The sequence below is a fragment of the Procambarus clarkii genome, chromosome 86 (assembly GCF_040958095.1).
Source record: "Procambarus clarkii isolate CNS0578487 chromosome 86, FALCON_Pclarkii_2.0, whole genome shotgun sequence".
In the NCBI taxonomy this organism is placed as follows: Eukaryota; Metazoa; Arthropoda; class Malacostraca; order Decapoda; family Cambaridae; genus Procambarus; species Procambarus clarkii.
The window spans coordinates 7,430,886-7,457,808 of record NC_091235.1 but is presented as its reverse complement, the minus strand read 5'-3'; the positions used below and the strand labels follow the sequence as shown (position 1 = coordinate 7,457,808).

General features: G+C 45.9%; 2 protein-coding genes across 2 annotated transcripts in view; both read right to left on the bottom strand.

Annotated features, from left to right (window-relative positions):
- Rap2l (Ras-associated protein 2-like) overlaps positions 1–12,682 on the bottom strand; it is a 201,661-nt gene extending 188,979 nt beyond the window's left edge. The window contains exon 1 of the mRNA XM_045757099.2: positions 12,484–12,682. The gene's annotated coding sequence lies outside the window, so the exon portion shown is untranslated. The remainder of the gene's footprint in view (positions 1–12,483) is intronic.
- Positions 12,683–16,932: 4,250 nt separating this feature from the next.
- LOC123767416 (abasic site processing protein HMCES) overlaps positions 16,933–26,923 on the bottom strand; it is a 29,370-nt gene continuing 19,379 nt past the window's right edge. The window contains exons 7-9 of the mRNA XM_045757108.2: positions 26,562–26,669; positions 22,951–23,099; positions 16,933–21,186 (exon numbers count right to left, since the gene is read on the bottom strand). Coding sequence (XP_045613064.2) covers positions 21,000–21,186; positions 22,951–23,099; positions 26,562–26,669 — 444 coding nt within the window. The 3' untranslated portion in view covers positions 16,933–20,999. The remainder of the gene's footprint in view (positions 21,187–22,950; positions 23,100–26,561; positions 26,670–26,923) is intronic.

Here is a 26,923-nt window from a genome sequence, read left to right as displayed (position 1 = left end):
GAGAAAATAGTAGGTTTAGGAGAAGGCTCAAAGGAAAATGTCAGTGATTTTAGAAGAATAGGAAAATATGAGAAAGAAAAGAACCGCCAATTAAGGGTGACCTTTAATGGAGTGAAAAACATGATGGAAGTGCTAAGAAATGCCAGGAAACTGCAGAGTGATGAGGTTGGCAAATCTTGGTCAATAAGACAAGACCTCTCCAAGGAAGACAGAGAAAAGCTGAAAATGAACTTAATTGAGGCAAAACGGCTAAATGGGGATAGAAATGAAGAAGACAGAAATTCTTTTTTTTACAAAGTGACAGGGACTGGAAAGCTTGTGAAATGGTACATAAAAACAAAGCAACAAGATCAGTAGTGGAAGGGGGAGTAAAGAGCAAAGGAAAAGGGAACATGTTCCTGAAAATTGTATATACCAACATAGATGGAGTGAGGTCAAAAACTTTGGAGTTGCAAGATATAATCCAGCTTAGGGTCCCAGATATTGTTGCATTATCAGAAACGAAACTTGAAGGAAATATAATAAATGAAGTCATATTCCCAAGAGGCTACTCAGTTTGGAGACGTGACAGGAAAACTAGGAAGGGAGGAGGAGTGGCTGTACTGGTGAAAAAACACCTGAAGGTAAAAGAGTTAATATTTGAAAACCCTCGAGATATTGACATAATGGCATTGCAGGTCTGGAATCAGGATGATAACCTGATAATTGTAAATACCTACAGCCCACCAGCAAGCAACACGTGGACAAAGGAAGAACTGGATGACAAACGAGAGGGCCTCATAATGGTCATGAGAGATATTATTGTACAAGCAGATAAAGATAAATCACGACTGTTGATACTGGGGGACTTCAACTTTAGAGCAATAGACTGGGAGGCCTATGAAGCAAGAACGGAGGACTTTTGGACATGCAGATTTGTGAACCTCATTCTGGAGACATTCTTGTATCAACACATAAAGCAAGCCACAAGAATGAGGGAAGGAGATATACCGTCAGTACTGGATCTAGTATTCACCAGGAAAGAAGAAGAGATTTTTGACATCCAGTACCTTCCTCCCTTGGGAAAGAGTGATCACGTCCTGTTAGACAATAAATATGCTTTAAGATATCATCTAGAAGAAAATGGGGACATTGAAACAGTTGATAAACTCGATTTAAAGAGAGGCAACTATGGGGAACTTCGAAATTTTTTTAATGAGTGTAATTGGACAGAATTGTTACTAGGCAGGGAAGTAAATGAAATGTATGCCAAATTTTTAAAACTATACGAGGAAGGCACACAAACATTCATACCAAAACAGAGATGCAGGACCAGAAAACAGGATTGGTTCGACAGAAATTGTGAGAGGGCAAGAGACCAAAAGACACAAAAATGGAATCAGTATAGGAAGAGGCCAAACCCCCAAACATACCAGCGATACAAAGATGCGAGAAACAATTATACAACAGTAAGGAGAGAGGCAGAAAGAAATTTTGAAAAAGGGATAGCAGATAAATGTAAAACAGAACCGGGCCTATTCTACAAATTCATAAACAACAAATTGCAGGTAAAGGATAATATCCAGAGGTTGGAAATGGGAAACAGATTCACGGAAAATGAAAAGGAAATGTGTGAAACATTAAATGAAAAGTTCCAAAGTGTGTTTGTACAAAATGAAATCTTCAGAGAACCAGACACAATAAGAATTCCAGAGAACAACATAGAGCGGATAGAGGTGTCTAGAGATGAAGTGGAAAATATGCTAAAGGAGCTCGGGAGGAACAAAGCAGCTGGCCCAGATGGCGTTTCACCATGGGTTCTGAGAGAATGTGCATCTGAGCTCAGCATTCCACTTCACCTGATCTTTCAGGCATCCCTGTGTACAGGAATCGTAGCAGACGTGTGGAAACAGGCTAACATAGTTCCAATCTACAAAAGTGGCAGCAGGGAAGACCCCCTCAATTATAGACCTGTATCATTGACAAGTGTAATAGTGAAAGTATTGGAAAAGCTAATCAAAACTAAATGGGTAGAACACCTGGAGAGAAATGATATAATATCAGACAGACAGTATGGTTTTCGATCAGGAAGATCCTGTGTATCGAATTTACTCAGTTTCTATGATCGGGCCACAGAGATATTACAGGAAAGAGATGGCTGGGTTGACTGCATCTATCTGGACCTAAAAAAGGCTTTCGACAGAGTTCCACATAAGAGGTTGTTCTGGAAACTGGAAAATATTGGAGGGGTGACAGGTAAGCTTCTATCATGGATGAAAAATTTTCTGACTGATAGAAAAATGAGGGCAGTAATCAGAGGCAATGTATCGGAATGGAGAAATGTCACAAGTGGAGTACCACAGGGTTCAGTTCTTGCACCAGTGATGTTTATTGTGTACATAAATGATCTACCAGTTGGTATACAGAATTATATGAACATGTTTGCTGATGATGCTAAGATAATAGGAAGGATAAGAAATTTAGATGATTGTCATGCCCTTCAAGAAGACCTGGACAAAATAAGTATATGGAGCACCACTTGGCAAATGGAATTTAATGTTAATAAATGTCATGTTATGGAATGTGGAATAGGAGAACATAGACCCCACACAACCTATATATTATGTGAGAAATCTTTAAAGAATTCTGATAAAGAAAGAGATCTAGGAGTGGTTCTAGATAGAAAACTATCACCTGAGGACCACATTAAGAATATTGTGCAAGGAGCCTATGCAATGCTTTCTAACTTCAGAATTGCATTTAAATACATGGATGGCGATATACTAAAGAAATTGTTCATGACTTTTGTTAGGCCAAAGCTAGAATATGCAGCTGTTGTGTGGTGCCCATATCTTAAGAAGCACATCAACAAACTGGAAAAGGTGCAAAGACATGCTACTAAGTGGCTCCCAGAACTGAAGGGCAAGAGCTACGAGGAGAGGTTAGAAGCATTAAATATGCCAAAACTAGAAGACAGAAGAAAAAGAGGTGATATGATCACTACGTACAAAATAGTAACAGGAATTGATAAAATCGACAGGGAAGACTTCCTGAGACCTGGAACTTCAAGAACAAGAGGCCATAGATTTAAACTAGCTAAACACAGATGCCGAAGAAATATAAGAAAATTCACCTTCGCAAATAGAGTGGTAGACGGTTGGAACAAGTTAAGTGAGAAGGTGGTGGAGGCCAAGACCGTCAGTAGTTTCAAAGCGTTATATGACAAAGAGTGCTGGGAAGACGGGACACCACGAGCGTAGCTCTCATCCTGTAACTACACTTAGGTAATTACACTTAGGTAATTACTAGCCTAATAAGACTCCCACATTCCAGACAAATATGCAGTAATAAAGAGCATACTGTAATAGGTTAGTTGCCTGAAAATTAATAGACCGTGTAAAATGACTGCTGTACTAAGTAACCAAGCCTAATGTGTGTGTGGTATTGTATTATATATATATATATATATATATATATATATATATATATATATATATATATATATATATATATATATATATATAGTTTTTTTTAAACAAACTGATAGCAGGCATATAATTTAGTTTAAAATAAATTACACTCACAAACAACAAAGTAGGCAAAGTAATTATCGAAAGAAGGTATCTAGCCCAAAAGATATTTAGTATTTAAGTGTCAGAAGACAATAAAGTGTGCCAGCTTGCAAGTCCGATGAAAGTATCTGCTTTTGCCTACTTAGTACTAACCAACCTATACAGTACTCCAAAAATGATAGTACAGCACCTGTAGCGACTATGTACAAGATATGGACTGCTGCACACACTCAAAAATCAACATTTTGTACTACAGTACTGATTTTGTAGAGGGCCTGGGACTGAAACAACTAGCCCGAGAAGGATGCCAACAACCAAATCTAACCTATCTGAGGCCAGTCAAGTACATGTATGGACGTGTGCATTTGATTGTGCACATTAAGTCTAGGATGGGTTGGTAGTGACAGTGTGGTGTGTGTGTGCGTGTGTGTGTGTGTGTGGTGACTGTGGTGTTACCACACCAAGTGTACGTGTGTACTCACCTAGTTGTGTTTGCGGGGGTTGAACTCTGGCTCTTTGGTCCCGCCTCTCAACTGTCAGGGTGGGTGGGTGGGTGTGTGGGTAATTACCTAAGTGTAATTACCCACATTAATTAAGTGTGGGTGGTGACAGTGTGGTGTGTGTGTGTGGGGGGGGGGGTGACAGTGTGGTGTGTGTGTGTGTGTACTCACCTAATTGTGCTTGCGGGGGTTGAGCTTTGGCTCTTTGGTCCTGCCTCTCAACCGTCAATCTACTGGTGTACAGATTCCTGAGCCTACTGGGCTCTATCATATCTACATTTGAAACTGTGTATGGAGTCAGCCTCCACCACATCACTTCCTAGTGCATTCCATTTACCAACTACTCTGACACTGAAAAAGTTCTTTCCAATGTCTCTGTGGCTCATTTGGGTACTCGGCTTCCTCCTGTGTCCCCTTGTTCGTGTCCCTCCAGTGCTGAATAGTTCATCCTTGTTTACCCGGTCGATTCCCCTGAGGATTTTGTAGGTTGTGATCATGTCCCCCCTTACTCTTCTGTGTGTGTGTGTGTGTGTGTGTGTGTGTGGTGACAGTGTGGTGTGTGTGTGTGTGGTGACAGTGTGGTGTGTGTGTGTGTGTGTGTGTGGTGACAGTGTGGTGTGTGTGTGTGTGTGTGTGGTGACAGTGTGGTGTGTGTGTGTGTGTGTGGTGACAGTGTGGTGTGTGTGTGTGTGGTGACAGTGTGGTGTGTGTGTGTGTGGTGACAGTGTGGTGTGTGTGTGTGTGTGGTGACAGTGTGGTGTGTGTGTGTGTGTGTGGTGACAGTGTGGTGTGTGTGTGTGGTGACAGTGTGGTGTTTGTGTGTGGTGACAGTGTGGTGTTTGTGTGTGGTGACAGTGTGGTGTTTGCGTGTGGTGACAGTGTGGTGTTTGTGTGTGGTGACAGTGTGGTGTTTGTGTGTGGTGACAGTGTGGTGTTTGTGTGTGGTGACAGTGTGGTGTTTGTGTGTGGTGACAGTGTGGTGTTTGTGTGTGGTGACAGTGTGGTGTGTGTGTGTGGTAACAGGGTGGTGTGTGTGTGTGTGTGGTGACAGTGTGGTGTGTGTGTGTGGTGACAGTGTGGTGTGTGTGTGGTGACAGTGTGCTGTGTGTGTGTGGGTGGTGACAGTGTGCTGTGTGTGTGTGGGTGGTGACAGTGTGCTGTGTGTGTGTGGGTGGGTGGTGACAGTGGTGTGTGGGTGGGTGGTGACAGTGGTGGGTGTGGATGGGTGGTGACAGTGGTGTGTGTGTGTAGGTGGGTGGGTGGTGACAGTGGTGTGTGTGTGTGTGGGTGGGTGGTGACAGTGGTGTGTGTGTGTGTGGGTGGGTGGTGACAGTGGTGTGTGTGTGTGTGGGTGGGTGGTGACAGTGTGCTGTGTGTGTGGGTGGGTGGTGACAGTGGTGTGTGTGTGTGGGTGGGTGGTGACAGTGGTGTGTGTGTGTGGGTGGGTGGTGACAGTGGTGTGTGTGTGTGGGTGGGTGGTGACAGTGGTGTGTGTGTGTGGGTGGGTGGTGACAGTGGTGTGTGTGTGTGGGTGGGTGGTGACAGTGGTGTGTGTGTGTGGGTGGGTGGTGACAGTGGTGTGTGTGTGTGGGTGGGTGGTGACAGTGGTGTGTGTGTGTGGGTGGGTGGTGACAGTGGTGTGTGTGTGTGGGTGGGTGGTGACAGTGGTGTGTGTGTGTGGGTGGGTGGTGACAGTGGTGTGTGTGTGTGGGTGGGTGGTGACAGTGGTGTGTGTGTGTGGGTGGGTGGTGACAGTGGTGTGTGTGTGTGGGTGGGTGGTGACAGTGGTGTGTGTGTGTGGGTGGTGGTGACAGTGGTGTGTGTGTGTGGTGGTGGTGACAGTGGTGGTGTGTGTGTGTGTAGGGGGGGGGTGGTGACAGTGTGTGGTGTGGTGTGTGTGTGTAGGGGGGGGGTGGTGACAGTGTGTGGTGTGGTGTGTGTGTGTGTGGGGGGGGGGGTGGTGACAGTGTGTGGTGTGTGTGGGTGGCCTCGGGCCGACCTCTGATGTTTACACACACCACACTGTCACCACACACACACACACACCAGTCACCATCCACACACACATCACACTGTCATCACCACCACCCCACACACACAAAACACTGTCACCACCCACACACACCACACTGTCACCACCCACACACACACATACAACACACTGTCACCACCCACACACACACACACACACACACACTGTCACCACCCACACACACACACACACACACCACACTGTCACCACCCACACACATACACACACACACACACCACACTGTCACCACCCACACACACACACACCACACTGTCACCACCCACCCACACACACCACACTGTCACCACACACACACATTACAGTCACCAGTTACCATCCACACACACACCACAATGTCACCACCCCCACCCACACACACCACACTGTCACCACCCACACACACCACACTGTCACCACCCACACACACACCACACTGTCACCACCCACACACACACCACACTGTCACCACCCACACACACACACACCACACTGTCACCACCCACACACACACACACACACACCACACTGTCACCACCCACACACACACACACACCACACTGTCACCACCCACACACACCACACTGTCACCACCCACACACACCACACTGTCACCACCCACACACACCACACTGTCACCACCCACACACACCACACTGTCACCACCCACACACACCACACTGTCACCACCCACACACACCACACTGTCACCACCCACACACACCACACTGTCACACCCCCCACACACACCACACTGTCACACCCCCCACACACACCACACTGTCACACCCCCCACACACACCACACTGTCACACCCCCCACACACACCACATTGTCACCACCACCACACACACCCACACACCACCCCCTCCACACATCACACTCACACACCCCACACACACACACACACACACACCCACACACACACACACACACACACACACACACACACACACACACACACACACACACCACGCTCCCAGTATCATCTGGGAGAGGAAATTCTTCAGGAGTCAGAGAACGAAAAAGACTTGGGAGTTTATATCACGCCAGACCTGTCTCCTGCAGCACATATCAAGAGGATAACATCAGCGGCATATGCCAGGCAGGCCAACATACGAACGGCATTCAGAAATTTGTGTAAAGAATCATTCAGAACTTTTGTATACCACATATGTCAGGCCAATCCTGGAGTATGCAGCCCCAGCATGGAGTCCATATCTAGTCAAGGATAAGACTAAACTGGAAAAGGTTCAAAGATTTGCCACCAGACTAGTACCCGAGCTGAGAGGTATGAGCTACGAGGAGAGACTACGGAATTAAACCTCACTTCGCTGCAAGACAGAAGAGTTAGGGGGGACATGATCACCACATTCAAGATTCTCAAGGGAATTGATAGGGTAGATAAAGACAGGCTATTTAACACAAGGGGCACACGCACAAGGGGACACAGGTGGAAACTGAGCGCCCAAATGAGCCACAGAGATATTAGAAAGAACTTTTTTAGTGTCAGAGTGGTTGACAAATGGAATGCATTAGGAAGTGATGTGGTGGAGGCTGACTCCATACACAGTTTCAAGTGTAGATATGATAGAGCCCAGTAGGCTCAGGAATCTGTACACCTGTTGATTGACGGTTGAGAGGCGGGACCAAAGAGCCAGAGCTCAACCCCCGCAAGCACAACTAGGTGAGTACACACACACCACACTGTCACCCCCCACACACACACACCACACTCACCACCCACACACCACACTGTCACCACCCCCCCACACACAACCACACTGTCACCACCCACACACATACACCACACTCGCCACCCACACACCACACTGTCACCCCCCACACACCACACTGTCACCCCCCCCACACACACACACACCACACTCACCACCCACACGCACACACCACACTGTCACCACCCACACGCAGACACCACCCACACGCAGACACCACACTGTCACCACCCACACACACACACCACACTGTCACCACCCCCACACACACACACACCACACTGTCACCACCCCCCCCCCACACATACACCACACTGTCACCACCCACACACTCCACGCTGTCACCCACCCACACACTCCACGCTGTCACCCACCCACACACTCCACGCTGTCACCCACCCCCACACTCCACGCTGTCACCCACCCCCACACTCCACGCTGTCACCCACCCCCACACTCCACGCTGTCACCCACCCCCACACTCCACGCTGTCACCCACCCCCACACTCCACGCTGTCACCCACCCCCACACTCCACGCTGTCACCCACCCCCACACTCCACGCTGTCACCCACCCCCACACTCCACGCTGTCACCCACCCACACACTCCACACTGTCACCCACCCACACACTCCACACTGTCACCCACCCACACACTCCACACTGTCACCCACCCACACACTCCACACTGTCACCCACCCACACACTCCACACTGTCACCCACCCACACACTCCACACTGTCACCCACCCACACACTCCACACTGTCACCCACCCACACACTCCACACTGTCACCCACCCACACACTCCACACTGTCACCCACCCACACACTCCACACTGTCACCCACCCACACACTCCACACTGTCACCCACCCACACACTCCACACTGTCACCCACCCACACACTCCACACTGTCACCCACCCACACACTCCACACTGTCACCCACCCACACACTCCACACTGTCACCCACCCACACACTCCACGCTGTCACCCACCCACACACTCCACGCTGTCACCCACCCACACACTCCACGCTGTCACCCACCCACACACTCCACGCTGTCACCCACCCACACACTCCACGCTGTCACCCACCCACACACTCCACGCTGTCACCCACCCACACACTCCACGCTGTCACCCACCCACACACTCCACGCTGTCACCCACCCACACACTCCACGCTGTCACCCACCCACACACTCCACGCTGTCACCCACCCACACACTCCACGCTGTCACCCACCCACACACTCCACGCTGTCACCCACCCACACACTCCACGCTGTCACCCACCCACACACTCCACGCTGTCACCCACCCACACACTCCACGCTGTCACCCACCCACACACTCCACGCTGTCACCCACCCACACACTCCACGCTGTCACCCACCCACACACTCCACGCTGTCACCCACCCACACACTCCACGCTGTCACCCACCCACACACTCCACGCTGTCACCCACCCACACACTCCACGCTGTCACCCACCCACACACTCCACACTGTCACCCACCCACACACTCCACACTGTCACCCACCCACACACTCCACACTGTCACCCACCCACACACTCCACACTGTCACCCACCACACACTCCACACTGTCACCCACCCACACACTCCACACTGTCACCCACCCACACACTCCACACTGTCACCCACCCACACTCCACACTGTCACCCACCCACACACTCCACACTGTCACCCACCCACACACTCCACACTGTCACCCACCCACACACTCCACACTGTCACCCACCCACACACTCCACACTGTCACCCACCCACACACTCCACACTGTCACCCACCCACACACTCCACACTGTCACCCACCCACACACTCCACACTGTCACCCACCCACACACTCCACACTGTCACCCACCCACACACTCCACACTGTCACCCACCCACACACTCCACACTGTCACCCACCCACACACTCCACACTGTCACCCACCCACACACTCCACACTGTCACCCACCCACACACTCCACACTGTCACCCACCCACACACTCCACACTGTCACCCACCCACACACTCCACACTGTCACCCACCCACACACTCCACACTGTCACCCACCCACACACTCCACACTGTCACCCACCCACACACTCCACACTGTCACCCACCCACACACTCCACACTGTCACCCACCCACACACTCCACACTGTCACCCACCCACACACTCCACACTGTCACCCACCCACACACTCCACACTGTCACCCACCCACACACTCCACACTGTCACCCACCCACACACTCCACACTGTCACCCACCCACACACTCCACACTGTCACCCACCCACACACTCCACACTGTCACCCACCCACACACTCCACACTGTCACCCACCCACACACTCCACACTGTCACCCACCCACACACTCCACACTGTCACCCACCCACACACTCCACACTGTCACCACCCACACACACTCCACACTGTCACCCACCCACACACACTCCACACTGTCACCCACCCACACACACTCCACACTGTCACCCACCCACACACTCCACACTGTCACCCACCCACACACTCCACACTGTCACCCACCCACACACTCCACACTGTCACCCACCCACACACTCCACACTGTCACCACCCACACACACTCCACACTGTCACCCACCCACACACTCCACACTGTCACCCACCCACACACACTCCACACTGTCACCCACCCACACACTCCACACTGTCACCCACCCCACACACTCCACACTGTCACCCACCCACACACACTCCACACTGTCACCCACCCACACACTCCACACTGTCACCCACCCACACACACTCCACACTGTCACCCACCCACACACTCCACACTGTCACCCACCCACACACTCCACACTGTCACCCACCCACACACTCCACACTGTCACCCACCCACACACTCCACACTGTCACCCACCCACACACTCCACACTGTCACCACCCACACACACTCCACACTGTCACCACCCACACACTCCACACTGTCACCCACCCACACACTCCACACTGTCACCCACCCACACACACTCCACACTGTCACCCACCCACACACACTCCACACTGTCACCCACCCACACACACTCCACACTGTCACCCACCCACACACTCCACACTGTCACCCACCCACACACACTCCACACTGTCACCCACCCACACACTCCACACTGTCACCCACCCACACACACTCCACACTGTCACCCACCCACACACTCCACACTGTCACCCACCCACACACTCCACACTGTCACCACCCACACACACTCCACACTGTCACCACCCACACACACTCCACACTGTCACCCACCCACACACTCCACACTGTCACCCACCCACACACTCCACACTGTCACCACCCACACACACTCCACACTGTCACCACCACACACACTCCACACTGTCACCACCACACACACTCCACACTGTCACCACCACACACACTCCACACTGTCACCACCACACACACTCCACACTGTCACCACCACACACACTCCACACTGTCACCACCACCCATCCACACACACACTCCACACTGTCACCACCACCCACCCACACACTGTCACCACCACCCACCCACACACTCACTCCACACTGTCACCACCCACCCACACACACACACTCACTCCACACTGTCACCACCCACACACACACTCACTCACTCCACACTGTCACCACCCACACACACACACTCACTCCATACTGTCACCACCCACACACACACACACACTCACTCCACAGTCACCACCCCCACACACACACACTCACTCACTCCACACTGTCACCACCCACACACACACTCACTCACTCACTCCACACTGTCACCACCCACACACACACTCACTCACTCACTCCACACTGTCACCACCCACACACACTCCACACTGTCACCACCCACACACACTCCACACTGTCACCACCCACACACACTCCACACTGTCACCACCCACACACACTCCACACTGTCACCACCCACACACACTCCACACTGTCACCACCCACACACACTCCACACTGTCACCACCCACACACACTCCACACTGTCACCACCCACACACACTCCACACTGTCACCACCCACACACACTCCACACTGTCACCACCCACACACACACACACTCCACACTGTCACCACCCACCCCCACACACACCACTGTCATCACCTCCCTCCACACTGTCACACCCACACATCACACTCACCACACCCACACAGTCACCACCCACACACCACACAGTCACCACCCACACACACCACACCTACAGTCACCACCCACACACACACACACACACACCACACAGTCACCACCCACACACACCACACTGTCACCACACACCCACACCACAGTCACCACCCACACACCACAGTCACCACCCACACACCACAGTCACCACACAAGAGAGGGAACACCCCCACAGAGCAGCCAGGGCCAGCCATCACCCCGGAGCATGACGGGGCCACACACGGCACAAGTCAACCCTGGCCGTCCCCCACGCCCCCAGACAACCACAGGGGAGCCAGGACAGGGTGTGGGCGGCAAGGCGCCCACACGGGCGGCCTGTGGGCGCGAGTGGCCGCTCTCTCCCCCTGAAACTCGACACTTGTACCATCTGCACTTGTTGTGGGTCTCCAGGAGCCTCCACCCGCACGCCCTCTTACCTTAATTTCATCCAAACAGCTGATGCGGGAATTCGCTAAATGGTACTGTATCCATCACTACTGAGTTATATTGCAAGTTTCATCAGAGGTAATCCACTAAATATTGAGATACAATAAGGGAGAGCGGCCGCGCGACCATCCCTCACCCGCACCAAAACAAGCACCACTGAGCCCCTGGCGGCCGCCGCCTCAACCTCTCACACCGTATGGGGGGTTGCGCCCACCTTCATACAAATTAATTTTCTAACGTTATTTCAAGCACGAGCTATATCTAGCCAAACACGTAAAATAATATTGAAGTTAGAAAATTCATGTATTTTGTAATTTGATCTATTTTGCTGACTTGTGTGTATAATTATTGCTGTTATCCAGTCAGCGTCCGCCATTCCCGGGATGTGAATCCACACAAAATATTCTGCACCTGTTGCGCGCCACATTCGATTGCACCTGTTACACAAAATCAATAAATTTTACTGTCACTAATACTAAGAAGATACAAACATAATAATGCAATAAATGTAGAACATTCTACAAATAAGAAAAAATAAATTGTGATTACCAGCATTATATCTCGTAAATACCTTGCTCACAATTCTATTAATGGTTAAGACTTAACAAGGTCATTTATAGCTAACGACTGACCTTTTCCCAGGATGCAATTGACAACACTTTATTAATTCATGGGTACTTATATTCCTAATAGGTAAACATTTGAAACATAGGATGGTTACTTAGCTTGATCAATTTCCCCGCGGCCTTGTGTTAATTCGTGTCAAGATCAATTAGGTCATTAGACTAGTTTCCCTGTTTGCAGTGTGAGGTATGAATTGATCAGGTACCCTTTGGAGGTGTTTTTCAAGTTTCCTTTTGAACACTATGAAGTTAGTCATACCCCTTAAAAAATTAGTTCTTTTATTAATCAATTTGCTTGCCACAGCCTGTTTTAATTAATTTTATCGGGGGACAGGCAGCCAGCGTGTATTCATACACGTTAGGTTTATATCGAAGTCCCCTACCAAGGTCAAATTACTGACCCCACCCAGGATGTAAACCCACAAAAAGCTGACTAACTAGGCTGTACCTCTCTCAACCAGTTTAAGAAGAAAACTAAGTACTACCTAATAAACTTTATGTAACCTACCTTACCCCGTAAATGTCAACCCAAGTCTTGCTATTTTCAAACAATACTATTTGTTGACCAACTTGCATAACTGCTGATTTTCACCATGTTTTATTTTCCCTTCCTTTTTAAACTCAATTTATGCTTTGATCTCAATTAGTATTAAGTTTTAGTCTAAGTGTTTTTCCCCACACCTTGCCCGAAATGCTGTGCGTATTAGTGGCTTCAGGCATTGTATGTACTAGCTTTATCTGTAAATTCAACATTATGTTTGTAACTCACCTTGTATGTATGTACTTTTACCTGAATAAATATTTGATTTGATTTAAGTACCTACTTACTGCTAGGTGAACAGAGGCATTATACTGCAAGAACGTTGGATACTCCTCGAAAGTGAACATGGAGAACCAAACCCCATGAATCCAGGAGACGAGCTACCTGTCTTGTCTAGCTCCAGAGAACGTCCCCCCAGGTGCAGACATTGAACCTCTGGGGAGCAGTCTGAATGAAATTACAGTATAGCATGGAACCTGGAGGAATCTGATCCTCCTCAGGGAATGCCACACCTGCGCTGTACTGTGTTCCCGATGGAACGGAGCTGGCCAATGAGCCTAGGTGGCCTAATGAGTACTGGTCATGAAGTACAGACTTTTATCTGGTTATTTATAGATGCATCATCCCAGAGATTCATCCATAAAACTGTCAAGTGAGAGCGGAGGAAGGTGCCAAGGAACTGATCACCAAAATGTCCTTAGAAGAAGCTAGAGCTGGAGCAACCAACGAAGGGCGAGTGGGGCCCAAACCCAATGGTCATGGCAACAGTAGAATGAGCACAACTGAAAAGATCAGAACAGCCCCATAAGACACACTCTGCCCAGCGGAAAAAAAAACGAGCAGGAAAAGGTCAAGCTCCTTAGTCGTTGAGCAAATACCTAGTCACCTGAAGCCACCTCACTATCAGCAGGCGGCGGCACTGCAACTGGATGAAAAACCACTAGAGGAAGGAAAAGGGACACTGCCCGATTCCCACACTTCAGGCAAGTCTGTTCCTGGGACAGAACGAAATGGGACTTATGCCAATTCACCAGGAACCCAAACATGGCAAGCTAGTAAAGAACTAGATCTCTGGCTAGCAGACACGTGGACTGACTGGGGGCCCACACCAGCCAGTCGTTGAGGTAGGCCAGAAAATGAATCCCCAACATACGATGAGCCATCATGGCTCGAGCATTCTACAGTGGATATTCACACACATCTACATCAGCTACAGAACTGGTGTGAAAGACAGGGAGGGACTTGAAGTTGCAGGTACCCCCCAACCCAAAGCTGTTGAGGTAGTGCTAACATGCTTGTGCTTGTTTTGAGAGATTTTATAATTTGTTTACATTGTCGAGTAAGTTCTTTTGACAGTTCTGGGGCTTTGGTCTCTTTGAACTCAGCAGTGGTCTGTATTGGTTTACTGACATTCTGGATGTTTTCCCAGTGTGATGGTAATGTCATATACTCTCTGCACCTCTGTGAAGGGGGCCAGGTTCTGGCTTTTGATCGGGGTTATTTCCCCAGAAACCTCATCCAGCTCTGCAGAAGTAAGGTGTGTGTCCCAGATACAGAAAGCAATTCTTCTCTGGATCGTAACACTGAGGCACTGGAACAGGAAACTGGCCACTCTTGGGTCTCGCATTTTATGTAGTATGTTCCTCTCCCACCTCCTTCAGGAACTTAGGTGCACATTTATCCCAGGCACCTAGGGGGTCTCAAACTACTGGCATGAACCTGTAACAATGTTCCTGTATTTAATAGTTTTCTGGGTCCCCTCTAAAAGTGGCAGTCCCACAACACCAGAGCCACTGTACTGTATATAGGCATCAGCCAATGTAGAAGAACAAATTGCCTGGGGGCCTGGGGCTGAGTGGGGCCTGTAGCTTAGGCCCTAAACAAGTAGCTTAGGGGGCCAACCGACTGAGTGAACAGCGCTCGGGGTTTGTAGTCCTAAGGGCCCTGGTTCAATCCTCGGCAAAAGGCGGAAACAAATAGGCAAAGTTTCTTTCACCCTGATGTCCCGGTTACCTAGCAGTAAATAGGTACCTGGGAGTTAGACAGCTATGACCTGCTTCCTAGGGGTGTGTGTGTGAAAATTAGTTTTAAGGACTTGCCCAAAATGCTTTGCATGCTAGTGGCCATACAAGAATGTAGGAACTCTTGTATGTATGAATAAAAAAGTGGTCCCACATAGCAGCTTACTCCCCCTTCATGGCTGCAATTGTGACTTTTAAGATCTGCACAGTTGAGGTTCCTTTTGTGTTGGACACTTTGCTGTAGCCAAACATTTCTTTATGATGTCACTGACTATCTCTTGAACAATCTTTCCTTCTAATTTATGACAGATGAGACCATGGTTGCCTGGTTGTTGGTCTGCCAATACATTGCCACATATATACCAATTGGTAGTGTTGTTTAGTTACAATGGTCATCTTTCAGGGAGAGGTTTAACACTTTCTTGGATATTGTTTTTTAGGGGTTTGTCATACTCTGATAATTTTAGGCTACTGAGAGAGGGGTGCACACCTTAGGAAATAGGCAAGCCAGGCACTGCGCTAGGTACAAAGTATTATGTGCATCTAACACACTTATTCTTTCTTCCATCCTCAAATTGTTAAGTTTTACTTTGAAGATTTCATCAATGGAAATCGAGCCCAAAGGTGCCCCTAATAAGGCACCTTTGGGCTCATCGAGACACCTGGTATGAAGGATTTTGCTGTATCTGTGATTGGTTTGCTAGCCGAGAATATTTCACATTTTGAGGGATTTAAGGAAAAGCCCAACTCCTCTCCCTTAGATTTCACCAGCTGTAGATCCAGTAGCCAGGACTGTGTGTGTACCTGCCAGGGTGCCATCATCCAGAAACCAGATGTTAAGCTCAATCATCAACCTGCTTGTGACGTCCTTAGCAGCCAAGTAGAAAAAGAAAGGAAAACGGATTTCCCTGCTGGACATCAACTGAGGAAAATAATATATACGTCCTTAATTAAACAATAATGCCCAATCCTAACGGTATCCCACTGAAAGGGTAGAAGGGTAGAAGACATGGAAGGTTAGTTGGGGCTTCTAATACGTCATCTTTTTACCTGGTTGAAAGCATTATAAAATCTAGTTAAATTACTTCTGTATTTTTGGGAATATCATTAATACTATGTAAATGGCTGCTTCACTGCTATATACAGTATAAATTATAAATATAACATTTCACTATATTCCTGTTATTTGTGGACTGATGCCTCCACACTCCATGAAAGTGCAAAATAGGGTAATGGTTAAGAAAGATAATCATGAAAATTCTGAATTTTTTTATTAGCAGAACATTAAAAAATAAAATAAACAAGTGAACAGTAAAAACAGTAAAGTAAATATCTGCTGTTAATAAATACAACATAAATATAAACATAAAGCATGAAATAAATGAAAATGAAATAAATGAAACATAAAGCATGAAAAACATGAAATAAAACATAAAGCAAAACTGAGTAAACCATATCTGGAGTATATTCAAGAGAACAATGTAGGTGTGATGTGTTAAAAGTACAGTACTGTACTAGAGTAGACTCGATACCAATAACTGTGGATCCAAGAGGTTTGCTTACAAATCTTTTTATCATCCATAATGAAAGGCCAGAATAATTTGTGAATGAGGTATTAGACTATAAATACACTTAAATACACTATACACTTAAAACATAAAGAAATGAAGGGTTGATGAGGGTTGGAACTTTCTCAGTTTGCTATGTAATGACAACATAAATGGAATGAGAGGCGGAACATACCACTCCAAATGTAACTGAAGCTATTGTCAGTGAATGGTGCAAGAAACTCTTGATGATTTGAAACTAACTACTGTATATAAATTTCCTGAGTGTGTATTTTATAATAATAGTCTTTATCAGGCTTAAACTGTACTGTAGAAAAAGATAAAACAGTTGTTTACTGCAGATCGTTGATAGATTCTTCAGCAATTCAGATCACTGAGAGTTGCCTGTGTCAATAAATGTGGCTATTGTCACTGGATATAATGTTCATTTGCAAGATATACGGTAAATAAGTATATACAGTACAGTGGTACCTCGGAATGCGATTGTCCCTGTATGCGAGGTTTTCGGAAGGCGAGGTGTATTTACTCCAAAAATTTGTCTCGGAAGGCGATGGTTACTTCGGGAGGCGAGTTTGGACGCGAGTTTGTTGATACGCGTACAGCCGACCTAGCGCGTGGTCGTTCGGCGATCGTCGCCCCTCTGCCCCGCTGCCCCTCAGTTCACCATTGTCTCGCGCTCAGTGACTACCCCCACATCAATTCTTGTCGTGGATTTTCAGTGTTTTGTTGGATTTTTGGTGATTTGTCTATACAATTTGTTATTATATATCTCACCATGAGTCCCAAGAAAGCCAGTGGTAAGGATAAAGGCCAGAAAGCTCATGTGAGGATGACAATAGAGGAGAAACAAGAGATCATTCGGAAGCATGAGAACGGTACACGTGTTGTTGAACTTTGTAGGCAGTACAAGAAAGCCACATCAACAATATGCACTATACTTAAGAAGAAAAATAAGATTATGAGTGCTAATGTGGCAAAAGGAGTAAGAACATTAACGGCACAAAGACCACAAATACTTGAAGAAGTGGAAAAGTTGTTATTAATTTGGATACACGACAAGGAGTTGAGGGGTGATAGTGTTTCGGAGGCCATTATTTGTGAGAAAGCCAGGGTGTTGCACGAAGACCTTCTAAAGAAGACCCCTGCAACGAGTGATGCAGATAAGAAAGAGTTTAAGGCAAGCAGGGGCTGGTTTGAAAAATTTAGAAAGAGAAGTGGTATCCATAGTGTTACAAGGCATGGGGAGGCAGCCAGCTCAGACAAACCAGCCGCTGGACGATTTATTGACGAATTTAAAGAGTTTGCAGAGACTGGGGAATACCTACCGCAACAAGTGTTTAATTGTGACGAAACAGGACTGTTTTGGAAAAGAATGCCTAAGAGGACATACATTACCAAGGAGGAAAAATCCTTGCCTGGACACAAGCCTATGAAAGATAGGTTTACGCTTGTGCTGTGTTCAAATGCGAGTGGCGATTTGAAAATTAAACCCTTGCTAGTGTATCATTCTGAAAATCCAAGGGTTTTCAAACAGTATAATGTGCAGAAAACCCGTTTGTGTGTGATGTGGAAGTCTAATAAAAAAGCATGGGTCACTAGGCTTATTTTTTCGGAGTGGGTGAATGAAGTGGTGTGCCCTGCCATAGAAAAATATCTGCAGGAGAAACAATTGCCACTCAAAGCCGTGCTTCTCCTTGACAATGCTCCTGCTCATCCTCCAGGCTTGGAAGATGATTTGATGCCTCAATACAATAAATTCCTCACAGTTAAATTCCTTCCTCCTAACACCACTCCTCTAATTCAGCCTATGGACCAGAAAATCATAGCGAATTTTAAGAAACTGTATGAAAGGGCACTTTTCCGGAAATGTTTTGAAGTGACTGAAGCCACAAACCTCACCCTCAAAGAGTTCTGGAGAGAGCATTTTAACATTTGTAGTGCTTTAAAACTCGTTGACAAAGCCTGGCAAGAAGTGACTCAAAGAACCCTGATCTCTGGCTGGAGAAAATTGTGGCCTGAAGGTGTGAGAGAACTAGACTTTGAGGGGTTTGAGCCTATAAATGATGCGCCTATTGTTGAGGAAATTGTTAGTCTAGGCCAGCAAATGGGCTTGGAATTGGATGGTGATGATGTGGAGGAGTTGGTGGAAGAACACAACGAAGAACTGACCACCGAAGAACTCCTAGCCCTTCAACAGGAACAGCAAGCCAACACAGCAGCGAATGATTCTGCAGTGGAGGAGGAGGTGGCAGCAGCACCAACAGCACCAGCGAGTGTCCCTTCTGCAGTAATTAAGAAGGTGTGTCAGATGTGGGAAGAGATTCAAACAACTATTGAACATACTCACCCAGACAAAGCTGTAGTAGGCCGTTGTCTTAATCTTTTCAATGACAATGTGATGCCTTACTACAGAGAGAGCTTGCGAAGAAGGGAAAAGCAAGCTTCCATGGACAAATTTGTGGTGAGGAAATCGAGCAGTGAGCCTCAACCAGGACCTAGTGGCACTCAGGTTAAACGTCCCAGGGAGAGCACACCAGAAAGGTCCTCACTGCCTGATGTGATTATGGAAGGGGACTCCCCTTCCAAACAGTAACTCCTCTCCTCCTCCCCCCTCCTCACCATCTTCCATACGCCTACAGCACTCAACAGCAAGGTAAGTAATAACTGGAACATAGTTTTGTAGGTTTATTTAGATGAATTAGGTAAATTAGGTATAAAAATTTAGTTTGATGTGGGGTTTTTGGGGTAGTCAGGAACGGATTAATTCATTTCCCTTTATTTCTTATGGGGAAATTAACTTCGGAATGCGAGTTTTCGGAAGGCGAGGCGTCTCCAGGAACGGATTAAACTCGCATTCTGAGGTATGCCTGTACAGTAAATTTGCTAATACGGGCTTATTCCAGGAAATTCTATTTTCCTATTTGTGTTAATGTTTAGTCCAACAGAAAATTTCTTAACCTGCCTTTATGAGAGGGGAATGTGTGACTTACTAAAAACAACAACTGAGTAAGAATAATGGAATGCTTGAAACAACAGACATGAAACACAAAGTTAGTATTACAAAGCAAAAAATATAAGATATCAAAAGATACAAGATATAAAAAACAAAGATATCAAAAGGTACAAGATATAAAAACAAAGATATCAAAAGATACAAGATATAAAAACAAAGATATAAAAAGAATAATAAATACACTGCCAAGGAAACAAAATTCAATTGTAAATGTTGACAAATAAAGAACCTTCCAAAATTTAAAGCATCTAAATACTGTAACTATCAACATGTTGGAAAATATAACACCACTGACATGTTGGAACACAGTATAAGGTAGTTGACCTTTAGTACAATATTTAGTTCTTAAAAACAAACAAGTGAATTTGACTTTTTTGTATCCTTTTTAATAGAATGTAGAGGAAAGTAACATGAATTTTGTAGAATAACTACTCACTGCTATGAAAAGCAAAATGAAAGTAAAAAAATATATTCATCTTCAAACCAAATGTATGCAATTTTAAAAATATACTGCAAGTTAAATGATCTACATGTCAAAAGAATATACTGAACTGTAATATCAAATATATCTGCTCTACAGATGTTGACTAATGTACAGGTTCATAACAAATACAGTTTCCTTGCTCAGTATGGCTTTGGATGAACATTTAAATTTCATAACAAGCATGATCATGTTCCAACACCTTAATTGTGTTGTAGATATGATATCCAAATGTCACATAAAAGCTCTGAATATATGTTCAAATATCACCAGTACTTTGATCAGATTCCTTCTTAAGCCATTTCTCAAGGGACGATGGCTTCTTTTCTTTTTGTTCCGTTGGTTTTAACGATTCATTTTTTATAGGTGTTGATTTAATATGTTTTACTGTACCTTTGCTCAACCAAGCAGACATAAGTCTACTACTAGGTGTGTCTGGTGGCTTCCTGAAAAGGGTAATAAATTAGAAGACATATAAACAACATTTAATAACCAAATAAAAGCCTGTAAAAAAAAATTTCTTTAGTTACAAAGCACAAGTATAACCTAGTAGAATTGCAGAGACATTCCTGATATAATGGTTCAGAATGTACACATAACCTGTCAGGAGAATGATCTTATTCACAGAAACAGTAGAAACTTGCCTTAGAAAGTAATCAGATGGGATACTTCAGAAAAAACCCAGCACTGAATGTAGTGAAACACCAATTTTTGGATGAGCCCTGGAGGCTCCTTGAAGCTATTATTATTAATTCAGTGCCATACTACTAGGTGCCATCAGTTGCAGAGTTCTTATTGGCCTACCAAGAACCATGAGCCAGAACCTTGGCCCCCCTAGGCGGGGGGGCCAAGGTCAGCCTGCCCACTCCACCCTCAGTTCTTATGATAATGAATCACACTGACTCCCTGGGAGAGGGAAAATGTCAGAAAGCCCCCAGGGCTAACTCTGAAATTGGTGTTTCATTATATTCAACACTGGTTTTCTGGGGAGAGCCCCTCGAGGCTCCCTGAAGCTAATTACTCATGGAGAAGGACAAAGCAGGATACCTACTAGGGAGGAGGACAAAGCAGGATACCTACCAGGGAGAAGGCAGCAACGGAGTAATCAATTTGAGGATGAGAATCCGTTCGACTGCCAAAACCTCTGAGCCTGGATATCGGACCAAGACCAAGTTGAAAATACTGTACAGCTATCAGAGCGGCATGAGTACAGACATCATTGCCATGAAGGAAGACTTAATGACATTGTGGATGGCCTGAGAAATACGAGTCTTGGAAACCAGGAAAACCAAATCAACCCACAACGAGTCCACCGAAACTGAAAGGCGGTACCAGACAAAGTGCATTATGCACCCCCAGCAGAACCAAGCATCCACAACCAAAGGACCCCCCCCTCAAGAATCCTGCTGACTCATTCTTTGCTAGAAAAGAAGGAACCAGCTGCAAATGAACAAAATGCCCTCCAGAACCAAAAGAACAAACCCCTTGGCAACAGAGAAGACCATGAAGCTCACTCACCCGACAACTGGAAGCCAAAGAAAGCAAAAACACAGGCTTCAAGAAACAATCACGGACAGAATGGGCCGCCTTAAAGCGAGTAAGAGAGATTAAAGAAAGAACCCAGTCCAGAGACTGGCAAGTTCAGGCAGTGCATGAGCAGCCCTGAGGTGAAACGAAGCACTTGTAAGCTTGCGAAACGGGGCTGAAGACTTATTAACCCCTAACGCAAGCTGGAGTGGCTCTGCCAATGCCGCACAATAAGAAGTGACAGTATGCTGCATAAGAGGCTGAAGTAACATCCAAGAAAGAACAAAACAACCCACTCAAAAACCGAAGGACAATGGCAAAGGGATAGAAAATGGCAAAAAGGCATATTAATAATTATAAACATCAATAAACATGTGTTTTTAACAAATCTGTCCAATTTCATAGAAATCAATATCTAATTCTGGGACACCCTATAAATTCAGCAATTGATTTCTATTCATATATGGAGGGGACACATCTGCATATCCTCCAAAACCTGCACTATCAAGATAAAAAAGAACTCCTTCCAACAATGTCAAGAGCTTTAGCATATACAGTACATCTGACAATTGTGTGTGTGTGAGAATGCATATATACTAATATTGTATGTTAGTGAAAAACTAATTATGTGAATTGTACAGTACTCTATCCTTATTAAACCATGAAGTACAAAAAGCACTCACTTGTCCTTGCTGACAGGTGCATTCAAATTAGGCTCTTGATTGCGGACATTATTAACATCACTTGAGACAGGATGCCATGTTAATTCAACGTCATTCTTCAGTATCATTAGGGCATCCTTGTAGCCAATACGTTCGAAGTCTAGCCAGTCCTACAAATATACGATTATTACCCTAAATATACACTAATTTCATCATATCATTGCAAGCAATGGGCTCCTATTCTAGAATGTATCTTTATACAAGAACTTTTTTTGGCATAATAATGAGCAAATAATGAAAATCCAGCACTGAATGTAATGAAACCCCTCTTTCTGGTGGCTCCCTGAGCTTAACACTGAGATAGCTCTGCACACGCGCGCACACAACCTGGCCCCCCTCACAGAGGTGCATGGAGCGGGGATTCTTTACCATCACCTACACCACAGAAACACCCAGAAAGTAAGCAAAGCAAGAGACAACTGCATGGTTCACAGAAATCAAGAAATAAAGTAGCAAATGACTTTGCAAATGATCCATCCAGTAGTTAGTTCAAATCTAACAAAGCTAGCCACCAGCAGATGGCAGCACCACTGGGAGCTACTGACTTCCATGTCAATACACCTCAGTCCAGAGATAAAGACCACAAACCTACACCCCTTGTAAAGGAGGGGAGCCACTGAAGCTCAACCAGAAAGAGGCATTTCATTACATTCAACACCAGTTTTCTCGAGGGGCCAAATGGTGACACCCTGAAGCTAACCACAGAATAAAGAAACCGGGACCTACCAGGGAGGCGAACAAAGATTAACCCCTCAAAGAAGAGAGCTCAGGGTGGGCTTATGAACACTGTGGACCCTGAGGGTAGACTGCAGGCTGGCTAGAACGAATTACACCGGAAAACTGATAAAGACGAGCATTGGAAGAGGTAACCAAATAAACCGAATCAATGAACACAACATCCCTTAAATCATCCTGGGGAACATGCAGGGAGAAACAAACAGCTGCAACGGGACACATTAATGAATAACCAAAGGAACCCTCAGTCCATAACCAAAGGCCATCAGTCTCATTAGTTGCTATAAAAGAATAAGGTTGCAAAAATAGAAATTGCTAATCAGAGCCAGGGCCAAAGGAACAGAACCTCCCACTTCCAGGAGAGAGCATGGCACTCCCAAACCCAACACCCATTAGTGAGAACCAACAAAAACAGAGCTTTGAAAATATATCACGGACTCAAGGGGGCCGACTGAGAACCAAAGGGATGAAAGGAAGACCAACACCCAATCCAGAGACCAACATGGCTCAGGAGGAGAATGAGCAAACCAGAGGTGAAAAAAAAATAGGAAAACTTGCTAAATGGCACTGAAGTAGTATTGAGACTGGAAGCCAACAGCAGCAGCCCTGCCAAGGTCGAATGATAAGAGGCATACCTGGTTTATACCTGGTTGATGGGGTTCTGGGAGTTCTTCTACTCCCCAAGCCCTGCCCGAGGCCAGGCTCGACTTGTGAGAGTCTGGTCCACCAGGCAGTTGCTTGGAGCGGCCCGCAGGGCCACATACCCACCACAGCCCGGCTGATCCGGAACTTCTCTTAGAAAACCGTCCAGTTTTCTCTTGAAGATGTCCACGGTTGTTCCGGCAATATTTCTTATAGTTGCTGGGAGGACGTTGAACAACCGCGGACCTCTGATATTTATACAGTACTCTCTGATTATGCCTATGGCACCTCTGCTCTTCACTGGTTCAATCTTGCATTTTCTTCCATATCGTTCACTCCAGTTCGTTGTTATTGTGTAGATTTGGGACCTGACCCTCCAGTATTTTCTATGTGTATATTATTTGGTACTGTATCTCTCTTGTCTCCTTTCTAGAGAGTACATTTGGAAAGCTTTGAGACTATCCCAATAATTTAGGTGTTTTATCTCGTCTATGCATGCCGTACATGTTCTCTGTATTCCCTCTATTTCAGCAATCTCTCCTGCTCTGAAGGGGAAGTGAGTACTGAGCAGTACTCGAGATGGGACAACACAAGTGACTTGAAGAGCACAACCATTGTGATGGGATCCCTGGATTTGAAAGTTCTCGTAATCCATCCGATCATTTTTTTCTGGCTGACGCGATATTTGCTTGGTTATGCTCCCTAAACGTTAGATCGTCGGACATCATTATTCCCAAATCCTTGACATGATGTTTTTCTACTATGGGAAGATTCGACTGTGTTTTGTACCCTGTATTATGTTTCAGATCCTCATTTTTGCCGTACCTGAGTACCTGAAATTTATCACTGTTAAACATCATTTTATTTTCTGCTGCCCAATCGAAAACTTTGTTGACATCTGCTTGTAGTTTTTCAATGTCTTCAGCAGAGGTAATTTTCATGCTGATTTTTGTGTCATCTGCAAAGGACGACACGAAGCTATGTCGTCCTTTGTGCATAGGAAACTGGCCAAGAAACAACCAAGATAGCGTAAGGAGGGGGGGGGGGGAGGGGGTAATGATGTGGGGTGAAAACCACCTCCTCGTACCATTCATGTATGGTATTTAATACTAAGGAACACAAAATATAATATTTAAAAGTGCACTTGTATAGATGTATGATACAGTATAGAGATGGGACGTAAATGAGATTGAGATGTATGTCCAGTTTTGTGATATACAGTATATGAAATATCAGCACAACAAAACTGATAGCATAACAGAGTTGTAGAACTAGGAAACAGGATTGATTTTACATAAATTGTGAGAGGGCCCGAGACCAAAAGATGCAAAAAAGTCGGCAGGCTTCTGGAGGAGCCCCTTGGACGTTGATGCTTGGTTGGTTCGGTGATAATCTTGGCAGTGGCTCTTCACCTCTACTTTTGTGCCACCAGTTCTGCATGATGGATGTTGTGTCGATTCTTCTTCCATGGCTTCTTGTTCCAAGGTTCATGTTTCTCAAGTTATCCGAAGTGTCATTGAACCCAGCCAGCCTGCGGTGTACCCTCATGCCCAAGATAATCGTAATTTTTTTTATCTCACAGTGTTCTTTGTCAACATCTCCTGTTCTTACCTACCACTGACTGGGTTGTTATTCGAGCATGGATATTTTGCTAGTTTTACAGCATCTTGGTACCCCTGTATTTTCTGTACCCAGGCCACATCATACCTGTGTTGTGTTGGATGATCTCTCTCGGCCAAGTGTCTCTTCATCTTAAATACCTGTGGTTTCTCCTCCCTGGTAAATCGCTGTCTTCTTCTCTGTGGGTAGTTAGCTTTCGAGAGCTACAAGAGGTTTCCCCCATAAAACCAGCATTGAATATAATGGTATGCCTCTTTCTCGATAAGCTCAAGTGACTTCCTGATTTCCTCCCTCCCTTCCAGGTTGTTGGTTAGTGGGTGTCATCTTTACATCTGCTCCAAAACTGACTTGGAAGGTTAGGGAAGACTTGGAGTTCTGGTTCCTTCCCCCTCTATGTCGGGGGTTAGTGCTAATGAGCTCGTGCTAGTCTCGAAAGGTTGATCATTTCTTCACATTGTTTGAGGAATACAATAGCAAATCGTCAATCTGCCTGCTAGTAAACAAGTAACAGTTGTCCAACAATGCACATAAATATATATCAACAGCAGACACACGGAAAAAATCTATTAGCTTACTTCAACATCTTGATCTGTCTCTAGGATGGCTGGCATTCTGTGATGTAAATCAGAAAACTTCTTCCCAGAATCCATGGTCAACAGAGAATAGCTCCACACTTCTTCTCCCTAAAGATAGTTATAAAAATAATTACAAAACTATATATGCTTGAATGTATTAGGGCAAATGAAAGTTGTAGCTATCTCTATCCCAGCACATCTCATGATAAAATTCTTGTATTAAATATTTGTTTAAATATAAAAATCTTCTTTCTTCCTCACTGCCACTCTCTCAGCACTGCTAACCTTACTACATGCACAATACATCATAATTATAAAATATCAATCTGTATAAATATTTTAATACATTTATCTCTGCTTTA